Source organism: Hemitrygon akajei, chromosome 6 (genome assembly GCF_048418815.1).
Source record: "Hemitrygon akajei chromosome 6, sHemAka1.3, whole genome shotgun sequence".
NCBI classification, from domain to species: Eukaryota; Metazoa; Chordata; class Chondrichthyes; order Myliobatiformes; family Dasyatidae; genus Hemitrygon; species Hemitrygon akajei.
In genome coordinates, this window is record NC_133129.1 from 101,779,202 (window position 1) to 101,800,303 (window position 21,102).

The window sequence follows — 21,102 nt, forward strand, 5'->3', positions numbered from 1 at the left end:
TTCTTTTCCACTGTGATTGACTTCTTCTCCAGCCCTTTACCTTTTATCTATCTGCTCCCAGCTTCTCAGTTCAGCTCTCCTCTCTCTCCCAGTCACCTATCCTCACCTGTCTCCTGGCACCTTGTACTATTTTCCCTTCCCCCAGCATCTAATTCCGGTCTCTGTCAGCTTTCTTTCCAGTCCTGATGAAAGGACTCGGCCTGAAATGTTAACTGTTTATTCCCCTTGGTGGCTGCATCTGACCTGTTGTGTTCCTGCAGCTACTTGTGTGCGTTACTGAGTAATATCCAGCTCAGACTGAATTCTTAACGGTCTGAAAATTGTGTTCAGTCACCAGACACTGCTCGGAATGTCTCTGTTTGTGTGAGGTCTGTTTTTGACCAGTCATGCTCTACTTGATGCAGTGGAGTGTAAATTCAATGAAACCTGAGCTGACCTGTCCGGCATTCACTGCAGAGTGCTGGGCAGAACAAGTGAATATGACCATGGTCAGGTACTTGACGAGATCGCCCTTGGTGGAGAATGACGTGGGGAAACCTAAAGAGAGAATATTGAAGCCATCAGTGAAATTAACGGGAGGCAAACAATCACTCAGCACAGAGTACGCAATGTGTGGACATGAGCGCGTCATCTCATGGTCCTGTCCCACCAATAATCTTTCCTCTACTCCGTCAAAGTGTTCGGGGAGTGGAGGTCCTCACACTGCTCTGTCCATGTCCCTGTGTTTCGAGGATTACTAAACAAACATTAACCAAAGTCCTCCAACTTTATCAGTCTAGAAAATAACACCAAGCCTCACCTCATATTGTGAGCAGTTTTGAACCACTTATCTGAGAAAGGGTGTGCTGGCATTGGAAAGAGACCAAAGGTGGTTGGAGAAAATGATCCCAGGGATGCAGGGGTTCATGTATGAGGAGGGTTTGATTGCTCTGGGCCTGAACCTGCTGGAGGTTACAAGAATGGGGTTGGGGGCTAGATAGAGAAGACATGGAGAATATGTTTCCTAAACTGGGGGAATCTAGGACCAAAGGGCAGTGGATCAGAACAAGACGTCCCTTTCGAACAGAGAACACGGGATTTCTTGAGCCAGAGGGTGGTGATTCAGTGGAATACATTGCCACAGACAGATGTGGAGGTCAAGTCATTTGGGTTCATTTAAAGCAGAGATTGATAGACTCTTGATTAGTGAGGGTGTCAAATGCTATGAAGACAGGAGAATGTGTTTGTGAGGAATAATAAATCCTCCGCAATGCAATGGTGAGCAGACTCAGTGGATTAATTCTGATCCCATGACTTCTAATGTCAGAGTCATACAGGCACACAGAACAGAAACAGGCTGTTCAGCCCAACAAATGGATGATATCCAATATTCCCATCAATGCCAGTTCCACTTGCCTTCATTTATCACTCTAAACCATTCCTATCCATACTTGTCCAATTGTTTATTAAAGGTTGTCACTGTACCTACCTCAACCACTCCCTCTGTCATCTCATTCCACATATGGACCACACTCGGGGTAAAGACGTTGCCCCTGGGGTCGCTCTTAAATCTTTCCCCCTTCACCTTAAACCAATGTTCTCTAGTTCTTGCTCTCCCACTCTGTGAAAACGACTGCGCAAAAACCTCTTTACACCTTTAGACGGCTCTATAAGTACTCCCATCATTCAAAGTTCTAAGTAAATATATGCCAGCATATTTATTTCCTTGCTGGCAATCACAATAAATATGAAGTAACACATTCTATTATGCGTCAATAAAAAAGACACAACCTGTTCAACTTCCAATAACTCAGTCCCTCAAGACCAGGCAACATCTCTGTAAATCTCCTCTGCATACTTCCCAGATTAATGGCATGTTTTGTATTGCAGGACGAGGAAAACTGAACACAATATTCCCAAAGCACCTCGCCAAAGTCTTGCACAACTGTAAGATAACGTCCCACCAACTCCTCTGAACTTCTGGCCCTGATAGGACAGCACTCAGAACCTTGGCTTACTGCATTGGGCTGTAACACGCAAATTACGTACTCCCAACCCCACCAGAACCCTGCTCCCTCCACCTGTGTCAAAGTCCACCAGTTCCGCGCGGGCCTCACCAGTCACCCGAGGGTCAGTATTCCGAGTCCCAGGACGCAATAACAATCCGAGATCAGTGTGCTGCCCATAATCAGTGAACCGACAGTAGGCCCAGAGCAGAAGACACACAATACATAATTTATTAAATCAAGAGGGGTGAAGACAGTGCACAGTGATAGGGAGATCATTCAGATAATTGGAAGTGGAACCTGAGGATTGTTTAGCCAGGAATCCTTCAGTGAAGATTTCCTTTGCCCATTCATGAATTTCCTCATCCTCCTGGACGGATGCATCGCTCTTGTAGTAAATGTCAATGATGTTTGCCACAAACCTTTGAGAGAAGGAGAGCAAACTGCTGGAGACGGAGGGGAAACCGAGGCCGCACTGGTTTAACACCAGAAAACCGACAAACAATACTGGAGAGAGGATGTGAGTGAGGGGACAATGAAAGGAGTGATTTAGGGAGAGAGGGACAGAGGGAGAGAGACAATGAATGGAGTGAAACAGGAAGGGTGGGAGAGGGAGGAAAGGAGTGGGGATGAGAGTGATGGAGAGGGAGAGATTGTGAGTGGGTTGGAGGAAGTGTGTGAGGAAGTAAGTGAAGGAGAGAGTTTCAAAGTGAACACAGGTGTGAGGTAGGAGGGAGGGAGGGTGGGAGAGAAGAGGATGAGGAAGGGAAGGGCCACTACGGAAGTGGTCGGGCAGGATGGTCGAGTTGTTGCTGGTCGCGCAGGTTGGGACATCACTTTCCTGGAATTGAAAATCAGATGACATTCAGACGGTGAATTTCCCCCCAGAGGGAGGCACAGAGCAGTGTGGAGAGAGCTGAAGGGTAGTGCAGAGAATTTCAGGACAATTGCAAAAACTCTGTCATCTTTGCCCAAATCAGAGCAGGAGACATTTACAAGGATTTTACTGTGAATAGGAAGACCTTGGTTATAGGGAAAGGTTGAACTGGTTGGGACTTTATTTCCTGAAGCGTAGGAAAATGAGGGAAGATTTGATAGAGGTGTACAAAATTTGAGAGTCAGAGCTACAATTAATGGAAGCAGGTTTGTTTTTCCACTGAGGGCTGCGATCAGAAATAGAGGTCATGGGTTAAAGGTGAAATATTTAAAGGGAACCTGAGAGGGAATTTCTTCACTTAGAGGGCAGTGTGAGTGGGGAATGAGCTGCTCGTGACGTGGTGAATGTCAGCTTGATTGCAATATTTTTGACAGAAATTTGGACAGGGACGGATGGGAGGGATATGAGGGCAGGTATCCAGGTGCAGTTGGATGGGATGAGACAGAAATCAAGGTAGAATGGACTAGATGGGCCAAAGGGACTCTCTGCAGCAATACTCTGACTTGATAACAGAGCTCCCAGCACTGATGCCAGAAGAACACCAGTTCCGCATCACACACTCCCACCGTTCACATCTACCCCCACATGCCTTCATCTTTTGGAGCAGCTTACCCCGAGAGGGCTTGTTCGATGTTTTTGTGAATCTGACGTAGATAGTGAGCACTGACCAGCTGGCTGGTGAAGGGTTCTGGGTGCAGGATAAGGTGTCGGGGTTCAGCAGCTGTCATGTCCAGCTGTGAACAGCTGCACAGTTTGTGTGGGTGAGGGGTGGTTATCCCACAGGCACAACCAGCCGCTGAGTGGAGTCCCCCAGCCGTCATCAGTACATTAATAAACACATTACAGAGGAGGGCAGAATAGGCCTCCTGGCCATTCACATTGAAGGGCAGGATCCACGGGAGCATAGTGAGAGGCAGACGGATCGTTGGGGGGGGGGGGGGTGCAAGTCTACAGCTACCCGAAAGATGTAACAGGTGGTAAAGAGGGCAGATGGCAGACTTGCACCCCTGGTGATGTTCTGCTAATCAAAATGAGATGCAGCTGCAACCTGATTTGACAGTTTTTGTACTGAGTGTCAAATGGTGAATCTGTGGAATTCATCGCCACAGACAGTTGGCAAGGCCATGTCATTGGATTCTGGTTAACTGAGCCATCGGTTAATCGAGGCAGCTGCTTATTTCTTAAAGAACAAAAACTAATAGAGAAAATAGCCAGGATTCCCTTCATTTATTCGGGACAAGTTGCTGCTTAATTGGGACAGGAGGCTGTTGCCAAACAGCTTCTAACTCACATCTGTCACCTGGAATTTTCTGACTGTTAGACACTCCACTGTACTTACAGCAAGTGGTTTTTAAATTGTGTCAGTTGCTTGTGTTTCTATTCAACAAGCAATGGATTTTGTCACTGACACTTGGTGAGAAATAATCAGTAATACAATTCAGAATTGTGTTGCTCTCTGCGATTTCAAACACTCAGACTTGGAAATGCCAGAAACAGCTGGAAGTATAAATGAAATTATTTCAGTTTTTCAACAAGTTATATACTACGATGAATTGAAATGTATTGGCAATCACCCTGAAGGTTACAATGAAACTGAAGATTTATGGGATAAAATCGACAGCATTGTATGAAGGGAGTTTAGAGTCTGCACTAGGTGCTTGCACTGAATTTAATCAATCACAGTCAATCAAAAGATTGTGACAGCTTACATACACTGGACGGATTCCACCATCGAAAACAATCAGGAACTAAGACACAGGTTTATAATGCTGTAATGTTCTAATTTTTTTCTGTTTTATTTACATATATAATTTCTTAGTTATATAGAAGTTTATCATTTTTCTACCTTTTTAACTATTTCCATGAAACAGCTGCTTAATTGGGCCAAAATGTACTGTTCCTGATGTGTCCCAGTTAACCAGAATGTACTTTATTTCAAGCCGAGATTGATTGGTTCCTCATTAGTAAGGGTGTCAGTCATAAAGGGAGAAGATAGAAGAATGTGATTGAGAGGGAACATAAATCAGTGATGATGGAATGGCCTAATTCTGCTCCTATTTTAGAGTCTTATGTTCTTATGGGTAACCTTCTATTGTGGTCAGCACAGAGATGATGGCTGAAGGGCCTGTTTCTGAGCTGTACTGTTTGATGCTCCAACCTCTGGCATCATCCTCCTCCTCCCTGTTATTAACACCATTCATAGTAACTCTACAGAGGCACTGTGATAAAGTGGCTGCCTGCCCACACCGGGGAACTCCTGGTAAGTGGTTCCAGCACCTCCTACGTGGAGAGCTCCAGTTATCATCCATGATGGTGATGGAAGCTGTGACATTGGTGCCCAGTGGAGTGACCTGTGTTCCTTTCCCATGAGGGATTTAATGGCCAGTGCTGTGTAAAATGGGAGAGATATCGGAGAGGGAGAACATTTAGCGATAGACTCTCTCACTTGTTGATGGCGTGCCAGATCTTCAGAGCGTCATCTCTGTAATAGTAGTTGGGGATCTTGTCCACTCTTCGAGAGGCTACATTGTCCGGGAGGCACAGAGATGAGTAGGTCGTGTTCGCCAGAGCATGCTGCAGGATTCTCAGTTTGGCCATCTCTCCCGTAGAAAAAGCCTGGAATGACAGATCGGAGTGTTCGACCTGGCACGATACTGGGAGGGGAATGAGTCAGCCAGGAACCAAAGTAGCTGAAACCCAGAGTAACCCACAGCATCTATGGAGGGGAATAAACAATAATCAGGTGAAAACCCTTCATCAGAATGGGAAAGGAAGTGGGAAGAATGCAGAGTAAGGTGGGGGAGGGGAATGACTACAAGATGGCAGGTGACAGGTGAGACCAGGTGAGAGCTTCTTATCCTGGCTTCTTGCCCCTTCATTTCCAGTGTTGATTAAGTGTCTTTGCCTGAAACGTCTAATCTTTATCCCCCTCGATAGATGCTCTGCCTGGCCTACTGGTTCCTCCAGCATTTTGTGTCTGTTGCTCTGGATTTCCAGCATCTGCAGAGTCTCCTGTCCAGCTGAAGACCTGCTGCCCATACCGGTGCAGAACACTACAGGAACTCTCCGGGAGCATCCTTTGAACACATGCGGAACACAGTACCTGGTAGCAGACACTGGGAGACCTGCTACCGGAGCCCACTCATTGCCCTACCTCCACCTGCAAGACATTGAGCAGTGGGAGTGTGAAGAGGCATTTTCAAAACATGTCCCCTGGGACACATTGTCATGAATGAGGAAACAGTAAATGGACTTTCAGAAGTTCTATTTTGAAACCGTTGATTTTGATGGTATCAGAAATTATCTGGCAAGTGTGGATTGGGACAGGCTGCTTTCTAGCAAAGCTGCACTTGGTAGGTGGGAGACCTTCAAAAGTGAAATTTTGAGAGTACAAAGCTTTATGCCTATCAGAATAAACAGTAAAGATAACAAGTGTAGGGAACCTTGCTTTTCAAGAGGTATTGAGGCCCTGGTTGAGAAACAAAAGAAAGTGCATTGCAGGTATTGGCAACTAGGAATAAATGAGGTGCTTATGGGGTATAGGAAATACAGAGAACACTTAAAAAAGAAATCAGGAGGACTAAAAGAAGGCATTGGATTGCGCTACCAGACAAGGTGAAGGAGAATCCTAAGGGATTCTACAGATATGTTCAGAGCAAAAGGATTGGAAGGGATAAAATTGGTCCTGTGGAAGATCAGAATGGTTATCCATGTATGGAAGCTAAAGAGATGGGGGAGATGTTAAATAATATTTTTGCATCTGTGTCTACTCAGGAGACAGTCACAGAGCTTATAAAAGTGAAGCAAGGCGACATCAGCTTCCTGGACCATATGCAGATTACAGGGGTTTGGATAGACATGGACTGATAAAGGATAGTCAGCATGGCTTTGTGCATGGTTGGTCATGTCTAACCAATCTTATAGAGTTTTTCAAGGAAACTACTAGGAAAGTGAATGCAGGTAAGGCAGTGGATGTTGTCTACATGGACTTTAGCAGGGCATTTGACAAGGTCCCACATGGAGGCTTGTCAAAAAGGTTCAGTCGCTCGGCATTCAAGATGAGGTAGTAAATTGGAGTAGACATTGGCTTTGTGGCAAAAGCCAGAGAGTGGAAGCAGATGGTTTACCTCTCTGACTGGAGGCCTGTGACTAGTGGAGTACCGTGGGGATTGGTGCTGGGTTCTTTGTTGTTAGTCATCTATATCAATGATCTGGATGATAATGTGGTAAAGTGGATCAGCAAATTTGCAGATGACACCAAGACTGGGGGTGTAGTGAACAGCAAGGAAGATTATCAAAGCTTGGGGTGGGACCTGGACCAGCTGGAAAATGGCAGATGGGATTTAATACAGACAAGTATGAGTTTGCACCGGTAGGACCAGCCAGAGAAGGGCTGACACAGTGAACGGTCGGGCACTGAGGAGTGTGGCAGAACAAAGGGATCTGCCACTATAGGTGTATTATTCATTGAAAGTGGTGTCACAAGTAGACAGGGCCATAAAGAAAGCTTTTGGCACATTGGCCTTCATCAATCAAAGTACTGAGTTTTGGAGATTGGGTGTTATGATGAAGTCATATGATCTTGTGCAGGCCTAATTTGGAGTATTGTGTGCAGATTTGGTTGCCTACCTACAGGAAAGATCTAAATAAGGTTGAAAGAGCACAGACAACATTTACAAGGATGTCGCTGGGATTTCTGAACATGTAATACAGTGGCGTAAGTTTTTCCAGTCAGCCAGTGAGATTAAAGGGAGCTGGAAGCACACGAGCACTCCAGATCCCAGATCTGGACTCAGTCCTCCCCATATTCACAAACCTGGTAATCCCAACCAGAGTCACCTACACTACTGCCACAATCCAGGACCCCAACATGGTCACTTTGCTGATGTGAGCTCACACTATGAATCAGAGTTGTCGGAGAACTTGAATGGGAATTTGGAAAGTCCGATAAGCTCACAGTTTACACGGGAGAGAACTGATGGTGGTGATGTTGTCATGACAACAGGATGGTGAGGGTCAGAGTGTGACCGGGTAGGGTAAAATCAAACAGAGTTCAGTCTTGGTAGCTCATGGGTAGACACAACATGAGAATGTGGGGCTGTTGGTATGTGGTTGCACAGGAGGGCCAAGGATCGGGGGGGGAGGGTGGTGGTGGAACATTTGTCAGGAATGTGGAATGTGGAAGCACATGTAGATAGACTGGTGGAGAAGGCAGATGGGAAACTTGTTTTCATTAGACAGAACACATGAACACAGGAGCAGGGAGGTGCAAACACAGATGGTGGATCGTGTGGAGTTCTGGTCAGCTCAGAAGAGGAAGCTGAGGGATTACCCAGGACGTAGCCTGGAATGGAGGGATTGAATTATGAGGAGAGACAAGAGTTGTGGATCCGTTTTCCTCGGAGTGGAGGAGGCCGAGGCAGGCCATGGAGAGGTTTGAGGGAAGAGATCAACTGGGTGAACTTTTCTCGGTGGTTATTGCAACTAAGACCCAGGGACAAGTATTAACTTCAGGGGTGAAATGGTTACGGGGTTGCAAGGAACATTGTTTTTAACCTGGAAGGATGTTGGAATCAGGAACACAGTGCCAGAGGCGAAGGTGATCACAGAGTTTAAGAAATATCAGGACAAGCTCTCGGGTCAGTGATAAAAGACTACAGACAAAGTCCTGGCCAAGCGAATTAGTGTGTGTCAGTATGGTCATGGTGGGCCGAATGGCCTGTTTCTGTGGTGCGCGACTAAGTAACTTTGAACCCTCAAGATTCAAAATCGTTTAATGTCATTTCCAAGACTCAAGTGTAAATGAGAATGAAATGATTGTTACTCCAGATCCAATGCAGGACAAAAACATGCAATGAGATAAAGACCGCAATAATAAAAGCACACAATAAATATAAATATATAAGATAGCTTATGTACAGTACACCGATTGATTGCATGTCCGTAGAGTGATGCTGGGCACAGGAGTGTCTGTACATAAGGTGACTGACAGTCCAGTACATCAGTCTCCAGACTCTTGGATTACTGGACGCTCACTGTGGAACCACAGTGGCAGAGGTAGTGATGGTGGGGTTGTGGAGGGGTGGGTTAGTGGTTGGTGACGTCAGTCAGCTTCACTACTTGAGGAAGGTAATTACCTTTGAGTCTGGTAGTCCTGGTGTGGAAGTTACAAAAAAACTCTTTCAATTAAAAAAAGTATTGAAATAAGATGCTCACCTGATCAAAGACCCCACCCTCTGAGATCAGGAGACCTCTTGCTTCGGTGTTGATGTGTAAAGTGAATTTCAGGTGAGGCATCAGAAGCTGTAATATTAAAGGTTTTAGCACATTGAGTAACTTTACACAAGATAAAGACACGAGCAATGTCATCGGCCATTTCTGCTGCACATTGAGAGGCGGCAAGTCTGCCCCATAATTCAAACACTTTAAGTAAGTGGCTACGATGTACATTAGTTAACGGGATGTGAGCAAGATCTTCAGCTCATCCTTGTCACTGATGGAACGTCTCACACGCGTGTTTCCATTGCTCGTCTCTGAGGTGCATCACCAGCTTTCGTTAAAGCAGAAGGCAAAACACACACACACACACACACACACACACACACACACACACACACACACACACACACACACACACACACACACACACACACACACACACACACACACACACACACAATTTTCCCGGAGATAAGATGTGAAATACTAATGAGCATTGATTTCAGGTGAGAGGGGGAAGGCAAAAGTAACATTTGCCAGGCAGGTTTTCAAACAACGAATGGTGGGTATCTGGAATGCGCTGGCTGGGGTGGTGGTGGAGGCAGATACGACACAGGTCTTTGTGAAGCCTTCAGACAGGCAGGAGATGGAGGGACATGGACTGGACAAGCAAATGGGATTCGTCAGACATCTGCCACGGTCGGCCTGTTCTTCTTGCACATTCTAATCTCCACACGCAACAGAAATCACCGTGGACACCTCTATACGCGGAGGAGATCGAACTCTGGTGAATCCCGGCAATGCTTCTGTCACTGGAAAGGCTCCCCTGTTCAGTACAATAGACCATCTGAAAGTACCTTAAAGATCGGGTGTGCGCTCGGAAGCTTCCGGAGGGTGGCGATGCAGAAGACTTCGGCAAACAGATGAGTGTTCAGCAGGTGTGAGATGAGCTGGTGGACCTGTGTATCAGCGTGACGAACCCAGACCTTGGCCAGCAGCCAGTCGTATTTGCTGTCCGTCGGAAGGAAGATGGGGTTCTCTGGACCCGGCTCCTGTTTGAGCTGTCAAACACACAATTTACAGACTATGTTTGCCGTGAGCCTAAAAGATTTTGAAAGAAATTGAGGGACAGGGCCAATTGAATCCCTCCGTTAACAGAGCAATGTACACAGATCAGAAACACAAGAGATTCTCAATAGATGCCACCTGACCTGCTGAGTCCTTTCGGCAGTTTGGTGTATTGTGCCTGATTTCCTGCATCTGTTGTTAACAGCTACCCAGGGTGGTGGTGAATCCCAGGTGATTGAGAACCTCATGTCCCAGGCTGCAGAGTTATGAACTATGTTGAGGTGGTCCATCCCGAAAAGATGGAGGGAGAGAATTTTACACTCAGAGGGCCAGTTATCATGAGGAAATACAGTCTAAAGAACATTACAGTGGATAGGTCCCAGAGTCTGATGAGTTATACCCCAGATTATTGAGAGGAAAGAGCTGAGAATGCTGGAGCCTTGATCAAGAGCTCAGAACATGGAATATTCCTGCTGCATGCACCACGTGTCTCTGGTATGGCAGAGGACCTTCCAGTACCGGGGCCTCGGCCCATGAAGTGGTGTTGACCTCTACACCTTGACTAAGATCAATCTAATGCTTCCCTCACACATAGCCCTCCGTTTTCCTTTTATCCATGTGTCACCTTGGTGTCCTCTCTGGCCACAGGCAAGATACTGTTGGACTGGTCAGTAGCTAAGGTTGTTCCTATATTTTAGAAGGTAACCAGAGATAATCCTGGAAACTATATACCCCTCTAGAGGAAGTCTCACATCAGTGGTGGGGAAGTTATTGCAGAGAATTATTAGGGGTTGGATGTACGAACAATTGGAAAAGTGTGGCCTAATTTGGGACAGTCAACTTGGCTTTGTGTGGGACAAGTTGTGTCTTACTACCTTGATTGGATTTTTGACAAGGTGATGAGGGTGGGTGATGAAGGTGGAGTGTGATGAAGATTGTCTACGTGGATTTTAGTCAGGCCTTTGACAAGGTTACTCAGGAAAGGCTCACCCAGAAGATTAAGAGTCATGGTATCCGCAATGACTTGACTATTTGGATTCAAAACTGGCTTGTCCACAGAAGACAGAGTGTAGTGATTGATCGGACTTGCAATGACTGGAACTCCGTGACTAGTGGTGCTTTGCAGGGATCCATGCAGGGACCTCTGCTGTTTGAATGTTTATAAGTGAGCTGGATGAAAATGTAGGTGGGTAGGTGATTAGGTTTGCAGATGATCTGAAGATTGGTGTGTTGTAGATAGTGTGTAAGGCTGGAAAAGAATACAGCAGCATATAGATCATTTGCAGAGATGTGTGGAGAAAAGGCGGATAGAGTTTAACCTGAGCTAATGTGGAGTATTGCACTTTGCTAGCTCAAATGTGAAGAGCCAGCACAATGTTAATACGAGTGTTGTACAGAGGGGCTTTGGAGTCCAAATCCATAACTCTCTGAAAGTGGCTGCACAGGTTGTTCGGGTGGTAAAGATCTCAGAAGGTATGTTTGCCTTTATTAGTCGAGATACTGAGTTCATGAGTCAGAAAGTTACGTTGCAGGTTGGTAGTGTAGCACAATCACTCACAACACCAGCTTTCACTGATTAGGGTTCGATCACCGTCGTTGTCTAGAAGGAGTTTGTATGTTCACCCCATGACCGTGTGTGTATCCTCCAGGTGCTTTGCTTTCCTCCCACGTTTCAAAGACGCATTTCCAAAGATGTACGGTCAGGGCTATTGAGTAGTGGACATACTATGATGACAACAACTGCGGCCTGCCCAGCACAATCCTCACTGATTTGATTTAACGCAAAAAGATGCATTTCACTGTATGTTTCGATGTACACTTGACAAATAAAACAAATCTTTGAAAGCTTTATATAATTCTAGATACATCCAGAGTACATAGAACATGGAGCTCTGGAACACACTACTGGCCCTTTGGCCCACAATATTCTGCTAACCCTTTAACCTATTCAAAGATCAATCAAACTCTCCCCTCCCATATAGCCTTGCCTTTTCCCTTCACCGATTAGAGGCTTTGGAGAGGGCAGAGTAGAGATTTACAGTGATGCTGCCTGTCTTAGAGCGCATGCACCCTAAGGAGAGGTTGGGCAAATTTAAATTGTTTTCTATGTAGCGGTGGGGTTGAGGGAAGGCCCAATAGAGGTTTATAAGATTCCGAGATGCGTCGATTGAGAAGACAGACAGTATCTTTCCACCAGGGTTGAAATGTTTAATCCAAGAAGGCATGCATTTAAGATGAGATAGTTTAAGTTCAAAGAGGAAGTGCGGTTCAATATTTTTAAAGAATGGTGGTCACCTGGAATACACTGTGAGGGGTGGTGGTGGGGTCAATTATGACAGGGGAGCCTGAGGCTCTTGGATAGGCATATGGAGGTGCAGGAAATGAAGGGATACGAATATCTTGTGGGCAGAAGGGATTGGTTTAGTAGGGCATTTGATCAAGCTGACAAGAGTGGACAATTTCTATTGAAGCTTTTTAGCAACAATAATTCCCTTCACTGAAAGATTTGCTGTGCAGCTTCCAGTAACACGATGGGGTGGGGCGTGAGGAAGGAAAGACAGACATCAGGGCTGGAAACTGCAGCGAGTAAGACTAACTGCTTCAGCCAAGTAGGGAACACGGAATTGCTCAGAAGGTCCAGTTTGGAGATCCTCAGGTAGGAGGCTCTAGTGATTGGGAGGGCTGAGGGTCATCAAGCTTTCTGCAAACTACCTGCTGGGAAATTGGAGTGGCTTCTGTAGGAGAAGAAGTAGAGTTGATGGGGTGGGGTTTGTAAGACCTGGGAGGGGTTGAGAAATGGGGATGAGAGAAGTTGAGAGTGAGAGATGTGGGAGAGTGACTGGGTGGGTGGGGGCTATGAGAGGTGGGACATACTGTGAAAGATGGTGGGGTGTGAGAGATGAGAGTAGTGTGAAAGGCTTAGGAGCGGGGATCAGAGACTGGGGTTGTGTGAGGGATGGGGTGGGCAAGAGATGGGGTGTGTGAGACACAGAAGGGGTGACAGATGGGGGGCTGATAGACAGGAAGGGTTAATAGACAGGGTGGGTGATGTCATAGTTGGGGAAAAGGTGATAACTGGAGGATGTGATAGATGGGTGGGTGGGTGGGTGATGGACATGGGTTGATAGTTGGGGTATGTGCGTGATGAGGGGTGTTGTTGGGAGCGGAGCGGATGAGAAACCGAGGTGGGGTGAGAGAGAGAGAGAGAGAGAGAGAGAGGGAGATGGAGGCTGAGGGTGCTGGGAGACGGACAGTGAGTAGAGTGTGAGGGAAGGAGGTGGAGGGTGAGAGGTGGAGATGGGGCATGAGAAAGGGAGGGTGGCAGAGGGAAAGGGAAGAGGAGGATTAGAGTCCATACCTGGATTGCAATGGGAACTAATTCTTTTCTTGGATTCAGGTACAAGAGACACATCAGTGCTTCGAGGTATTGCTGCTTCGGCTTTGTGTTGGCTGCAATTCCATTCAGCAACACGTGGTCAACGATGAAGATATTGCCATTCTGGAAGAGAACAAGGAACGGTCGCTTCAGTGTCTGTGTAAAGGAATCTTACAAGAGGAGGTATCCTTGACACTCCCTGCCTAATTCTCAAAGTCCTTCAGAGGAAGGCATAACTGGATTTTGTTCAGATCTAACTGCATTGATTCTGCTGTCTGAATGCTATCAGCTCACCCCCGTAATTTTGTGTCATCTGCAAAACTTGGCTAGTTTATTTGTTATCGAAACATAGAAACCTAGAAAGCCTACAGCACAATGCAGGCCCTTCGGCCCAAAAAGCTGTGGCGAACATGTCATTACTATAGAAACTACCTAGGGTTACCAATAGCTCTCTATTTTTCTAAGCTCCATGTACCTATCCAGGAGTCTCTTAAAAGACCCTATCGTATCTGCCTCCACCACAGTCACTAGCAGCCCATTCCACGCACCCTCCACTCTCCGCGTAAAAAACTCACCCCTGACATCTCCTCTGTACCTACTTCCAAGCACCTAAAAACAGTGTCCTCTCATGTTAGCCATTTCAGCTCTGGGAAAAAGCCTCTGACTATCCACACGATCAATCCCTCAAATCATCTTATACAGCTCTATCTGGTCACCGCTCATCCTCTCGTCGCTCTAAGGAGAAAAGACCAAGATTACTCAATCTATTCTCATAAGGCATGCTCCCCAATCCAGGAAACATCCTTGTAAATCTCCTCTGCACCCTTTCTATGGTTTCCACATCCTTGCTGCAGTGAGGCAACAAGAGCTGAGTACTCTGAGCAACAGTAACTCTGAGCAACTCTGAGCTGAGCACAGTACTCCAAGTGGGGTCTGACCAGGGTCCTATATATCTGCAACATTATCTCTTGGCTCCTAAACTCAATCGCATGATTGATGAAGGCCAATGAACCGTATGCCTTCTTAACCACAAAGTCAACCTGCGCAGCATTTTTGAGTGTCCTATGGACTCAGAACAAAGATCCCTTTGATCCTCCACACTGCCAGGAATACTATAATTCTGCCATCATATTTGACCTACCAAAATGAACCACTTCACACTTATCTGGCTTGAACTCCATCTGCCACTTTTTACCTCAGTTTTGCATCCTATCAATATCGCGCTGTAACCTCTGACAACCCTCCACACTATCAACAACACCCACAACATTTGTGTCATCAGCAAATTTACTAACCCATTCCTCCACTTCCTCATCCAGGTCATTTATAAAAATCACGAAGAGTAAGGGTCCCAGAACAGATCCCTGAGGCACACCACTGGTCACCGACCTCCAACCAGAATATGACCCTTCTACAACCACTCTTTGCCTTCTGTGGGTCAGTCAATTCTGGATCCACAAAGCAATGTTCCCTTGGATCCCACGCCTCCTTACTTTCTCAGTAAGTCTTGCATGGGGTACCTTATCAAATGCCTTGCTGAAATCCATATACACTACATCTACTGCTCTTCCTTCATCAATGTGTTTAGTCACATCCTCAAAAACTTCAATCAGGCTTGCCTTTGACAAAGCCATGCTGACTATTCCTAATGTTCACAAATCCTGCCTCTCGGGATCTTTTCCATCAACTTACCTACCACTGAAGTAAGACTCACTGGTCAATTATTTCCTGAGCTATCTCTACTCCCTTTCTTGAATAAGGGAACAACATCCACAACCCTCCAATCTTCCGGAACCTCTCCCGTCCATATTGATGATGGAAAGATCATCGCCAGAGACTCAGTAATCTCCTCCCTTGTCTCCCACAGTAGCCTAGGGTACATCTCGTCCAGTCCCGGTGACTTATCCAACTTGATGTTTTCCAAAAGCTTCAGAACATTCTCCTTCTTAATATCTATATGCTCAAGCTTTTCAGTCTGCTGTAAGTCACCCTTACATTTGCCAAGATCCTTTTCTGTAGTGAGTACTTAAGTAAAGTATTCATTAGGTACCCCTGCTATCTCCTCCAGTTCCATGCACACTTTTCCACTGTCACCTTTGATTAGTCCTATTCTCTCACGTCTTATCCTCTTGCTCTTCACATACTTCTAGAATTCCTTGGAGTTTTCCTTAATCCTGTCTGCCAAGGCCTTCTCATGGCCCATTCTGCAACTCCCAATTTTATTTTTAAGCTCCTTCCTGCTAGCCTTACAGTCTCAAGATGTCTACCGTTACCTAGTTTTTTGGACCTTTCATAATCTTTTCTTTTCTTCTTGACTAGATTTTCAACAACCTTTGTACACCACGGTTCCTGTACCCTACCATCCTTTCCATATTGCATTGGAATGTACTTAGGCAGAACTCCACGCAAATATCCCCTTAACATTTGCCACATCTCTGCTATACATTTCCCTGAGAATACCTGTTCCCAATTTATGCTTCCAAGTTCCTGCCTGATAGCCTCATATTTCCCCTTATTCCAATTAAACACTTTCTTAACTGGTCTGTTCCTATCCCTCTCCAGTGCTGTGGGAAAGGAGATAGAATTGTGATCACTATCTCCAAAATGCTCTCCCATTGAGAGAAATGACACCTGACCAGGTTCATTTCCCAATACCTGATCAAGTACAGCCTCTCCTCTTGTAGGCTTATCTACATTTTGTGTCAAGAAAACTTCCTGAACACACCTAACTAACTCCACTCCATCTAAACCCCTTGCTGTAGGGAGATGCCAATCATATTTGGGAAATTAAAATCTCCCACCACAACGTCCCTGTTAATATTATACCTTTCCAGAATCTGTCTCCCAATCTGTACCTTCTAACCCTGTTACTACTGGGTGGTCTATAAAAAATACCCAGTAGAGTTGTTGACCCTTTCCTGTTCATAACTTGCACCCACAGAGATTCTGTAGACAATCCCTCCATGTCTTCCTCCTTTTCTGCAGCCGTGACACTATCTCTGATCAGCAGTGCCACACCCCACCTCTTTTGCCTCCCTCCCTGCCCTTTCTGAAACATCTAAAGTCTGGCATTCTAAGTAACCATTCATGCCCCTGAGCTATCCAACTACAAAGTTTTTTACTTGGTCACTTGTTCCTAAAGGCTGAACGACATCCTTACTCAAACTTCTATCCTGATTGTTACAGAATGTGAACAATTATTCAACAACTCAATGAATTCACTTTCCAGTAATCCATTCGTCATTGGATTTTCCCACACAATATTTGGGAAATTAAAGTCTCCCATGGTGCACTTGGGTATGGGATGGTGCAGGTAGTGGAGGATGGTGTGTGTTTTACTGTGGGACAGTGCGGCAAGGTGTGAGATGGTGTGAGATGGTGTGAGATGGTCTGGGACTCTACATCACTCCTCCTTCTGTAATGCCCCAACACTACCATATCTCATGTCTCTGTATCATTCCCACTTCCCACACTCCGCAACCCAGAGTCTGACCTGGACCTCCTGCTGGAGAGTGGTGCCTTTCGCCAGGGTGGGGGCGACCATTTCATCCGTAACGGGGAACTTTGCTGGGATCTCGCTGCACTGTTGGATGAGAACAGGATTTAATCCGTTCAGGTACTGATAGCCAAAGAATCTGTCTTCTTTCCAATGTTTCTTCACATATTCTAGGGAACAGAGGAGACACACAGTTGATCACATCTGTCACAGCTGGGTCATAATCTTCTTGCACCAGACCCTTCCTATTGGAAGTAGATTGCCAGCTAAACATCCCTGTTTATCACAGGAACCTCCCTGATGCTGACAGTGACAATGAAGCAACTGGTGTACTCACCTGACACTGGATCTCTGTTGATCTCACAGAGGGTTTGTAATTCACTCAGCATACTCCACACCTCATGGCACATCTTCAGTGGCTGCAGTCCGAGCTCCACAATGCTACATCAACAAAACACATCACAGTGAATCTAGACTGTTGGACTAACACTCATTAGGCACCTCACATCATTCCACAGGAAGGGACAAAGTCTGTGCCCTGCTTTATCATTACTCCAACGTGGAGACATGAGTTAAGTCGGGGTTGGGTATACTCAGTGAATGGCAGGATCCCGCGGATTGCTGCTGAACACGGGATACAAGGATCTGGTTTGGTAAAAATGGGAACACAGGAAGACAGGATAGTGTGGGGGGTGTACGGCGTGCTTGCCAGTGTTGTCTGAGGCACTGAGCATTAAAGTTGGGAGGTTCCATTTGAGCTGTACTGAACGTTAGTCAGGCTGCACCTGGAGTCCTGCGGGCAGTTTCCGGTCTGTACACTACGGAAAGGATGGGATTGAGCTGGAGGGGTACAGAAGGTATCCACATTGGTGTGGTCTGGATTAGAGGGCCTGAGTGATAAGGTTGCGACCTTCCCCTGGAGTGAAGGAGGCTGAGTGGTGACATTAAGAGAAGAACAGGGAGCAGATACTGATATCCTGGTTGACATAGGGCTGTGCTATAACCATAGGGTAGTGAATGAAGAGGAAAGTGGGATAACTGGGAAGTTGAACCATCTAAAATCAACACCATTCGGGTGAGGACGGGGAGATAAATGTTCCCTGTTCCTGTTCAGGGACTCAGAAAGGTCAAGTAACTCACTTACCAGTGTGATCGTCAGGCACAATGTGACACAGGAGAGTGTAGGAGGCTGGTGTGTAGATATGCTGGATGGTCACAGTCCCTCCCCAGGGTAGGGAGTCTAACACTAGAAGGCACAGGTATATGGCAAAAGGGAAAAGATCTGAAGATCCATTTTTACAAACAGAGGGTGGCCCGTATGTGGCCAGAGGAGGTGGTTGAATTAGGGACAATTACAATGTTTATGAGGCAGCTGGACAGGTACGTGGATAGAAAAGGTTTGGAGGGATATGGGCCAAAATCTGAGAAATAGCACGAACTGTGGTAGACATCTTGGTTGGCATGGATAAGTTGGGGCAAAGGGCCTGCTTCTGTACTGTATGACTCTAACTCTGGGCAAACTGCAGGCACCCATTTACCACACAACCCAAACAAAGACTTAGTGGGTTTGAACATTGGCCCATTCTGTTCCAATACTTACGCAGCATCTATGTTATAGAAGGTGCGGACCTTCCTGCCAAATGGCATCACTGCGTCTCTCGGTAAGTCACTGCTCTTTTCACAGTTAATGCTTTTTGGAATTCCTGGTGCAAAAGTTCTCCACCTAAAACACAAGGTGAAAATTCCTCAAACTCTTCCTGGAAGTAATTGGAAATACGAATAATGTTCAATTTGATGTTTACAGTCACCGTCTGCACCACCAGTTCAGGTACAATACAGCCCAGTCACAGTGTATATCTGACAATGGGTCGTTGATCTGAGACTGGCCACTGTAAGTCCCCCGCAACACCCACCCTGTCTCTACGTTGGTGGGATGTAGAAGCTGTGAGGAGTTCATGGGAATGTATAGACTACGAGGAAAGAAACTGAGGAAATTGGCATTGGAGAGATTGTTCAGCTGTGTGTTTCACAGTGGTCCATTATGATCCACGGAGGTTCAGTATGGTCCAATGTGGTCTAGTCTGACCCACTGTAGTCCAGTGTGATGCAGTTGGTTCAGTGTAATCCACCGTGATTCTGTCTGATCCACGGAGGTTCAGTATGATCCAATGTGGTTCATTATGACCCATTGTGGTCCAGTGTCATCCAGTCTGGTTCAGTATGATACTGTACATTGTTGTTTCTGTATGATCCACTGTGATGCAGTAGGATCCACTGGACCTGTATGATTCAGTGTGGTCCATTGTGATCAGTGTGATTCAGTATGGTCCACGGTGACCTACTGTGATTCTTTCCTTAATACCATAAGACGATAATATATAGGGAGCAGAATTAGGACATACGCCCCATCGAGTCTGCTCAGCCATTCTGTCATGGCTCATTTATTATCTCTTTCAACCCAATTTTTGCCTTATCCATGCAAACTTTGATGCCACAACTAATCAATAATCTGTCAAACTCCGCTTTAAATGTACCCAATGACACGGCTTGCACAGCCATCTGTGGCAATGAATTTGATAGATTCACCACTCTCTGGCTAAAAAAACCTACTTCTTTCTATTCTATAGGGATGACTGTTTATTCAGAAGCTTGAACTGTCTGTGTAACAGCAGAGAGTTCACACGTTGACCACTGGTCATCAAGGCCAGTCTTTCCCTCCTTATCAGAGGCGGGTGCACCCTGTGCCCAGAAAGAGGGCATCGTGGAAGGGTGATCACTTGAAGGAGATTGTACAGAGACCCTGCTTGTATTCTATGACCCTTGTTATAACAGTTCCTCTACACCACTGGATTTTGACCTGTTTCCCGAGAGACTGATGGCTTTATACTCACTGGTACATGTCTTGTCTCTTCTGCATTTCCTTTTTCCGATATTCCTCCAGGATGGCTGAACCGGACTCATGTTGTTTCCAGGCTGGCCAAGAACAGAATCAAAGATCAGGGAACACTTAGAATGGAGCATCACACCAAGTCTTTCCAGAACTTTCCCATTCTCTGGTCTGCCGTCTCGAAGTTGGATGCTGGACCCGTGGTTAGAACTTTGTGGGTCATACCAACTGACCTGGTGCCTGAAATGTTCTCTCCCCAAGAATGCTGCCCAATGTATTGAGCATTTTCAATTCTGCCAATTTATTTCAGCCTTCTGACACTGTGGGTCACCGTCTTGCCACACACGGAGTTCTGCACCAGCCTCGGGTCACCTCCAGGTCATGGGTGTGAAGCTCAATGAGAGACGGGGGTCATTTGTGTAAAGCTCACTGAAGGCTGTGGGTCACCACCAGGAGATTAGCATGGTGCTCACTGAGGGCTGCGGGTCAGTGCCAGGGCATTAGCGTGGAGTTCACTGAGGGCTGCGGGTCAGTGCCAGGGCATTATCGTGGTGCTCACTGAGGGCTGTGGGTCAGTGCCAGGGCATTAGCATGGTGCTCACTGAGGGCTGTGGGTCAGTGCCAGGGCATTATCGTGGTGCTCACTGAGGGCTGCGGGTCAGTGCCAGGTCATTATCGTGGTGCTCACTGAGGGCTGTGGGTCAGTGACAGGGCATTAGCATGATGCTCACTGAGGGCTGTGGGTCAGTGCCAGGGCATTAGCGTGGTGCTCACTGAGGGCTGTGTATCACTGCAGGGCATTAGCATGATGCTCACTGAGGGCTGTGGGTCAGTGCCAGGGCAATAGCGTGGTGCTCACTGAGGGCTGTGTATCACTGCAGGGCATTAGCATGATGCTCACTGAGGGCTGTGGGTCAGTGCCAGGTCATTAGCATGATGCTCACTGAGGGCTGTGGGTCAGTGCCAGGTCATTAGCATGGTGCTCACTGAGGGCTGTGGGTCAGTGCCAGGTCATTATCGTGGAGTTCACTGAGGGCTGTGGGTCAGTGCCAGGGCATTATCGTGGTGCTCACTGAGGGCTGTGGGTCAGTGCCAGGGCATTATCGTGGTGCTCACTGAGGGCTGCGGGTCAGT

General features: G+C 46.5%; 1 protein-coding gene across 3 annotated transcripts in view; it reads right to left on the reverse strand.

Annotated features, from left to right (window-relative positions):
- Positions 1-21,102, reverse strand: part of LOC140729360 (polyunsaturated fatty acid 5-lipoxygenase-like) — a 42,119-nt gene that overhangs the window by 11,319 nt on the left and 9,698 nt on the right. For 2 of the 3 annotated variants that reach the window (XM_073049018.1, XM_073049017.1), the window contains exons 3-12: positions 19,973-20,054; positions 18,682-18,804; positions 17,419-17,522; positions 17,079-17,251; positions 13,568-13,708; positions 9,999-10,202; positions 9,139-9,225; positions 5,369-5,538; positions 2,286-2,407; positions 437-537 (exon numbers count right to left, since the gene is read on the reverse strand). In XM_073049018.1, coding sequence (XP_072905119.1) covers positions 437-537; positions 2,286-2,407; positions 5,369-5,538; positions 9,139-9,225; positions 9,999-10,202; positions 13,568-13,708; positions 17,079-17,251; positions 17,419-17,522; positions 18,682-18,804; positions 19,973-20,054 — 1,307 coding nt within the window. The remainder of the gene's footprint in view (positions 1-436; positions 538-2,285; positions 2,408-5,368; positions 5,539-9,138; positions 9,226-9,998; positions 10,203-13,567; positions 13,709-17,078; positions 17,252-17,418; positions 17,523-18,681; positions 18,805-19,972; positions 20,055-21,102) is intronic. The other variant, XM_073049019.1, reaches the window with a different exon arrangement.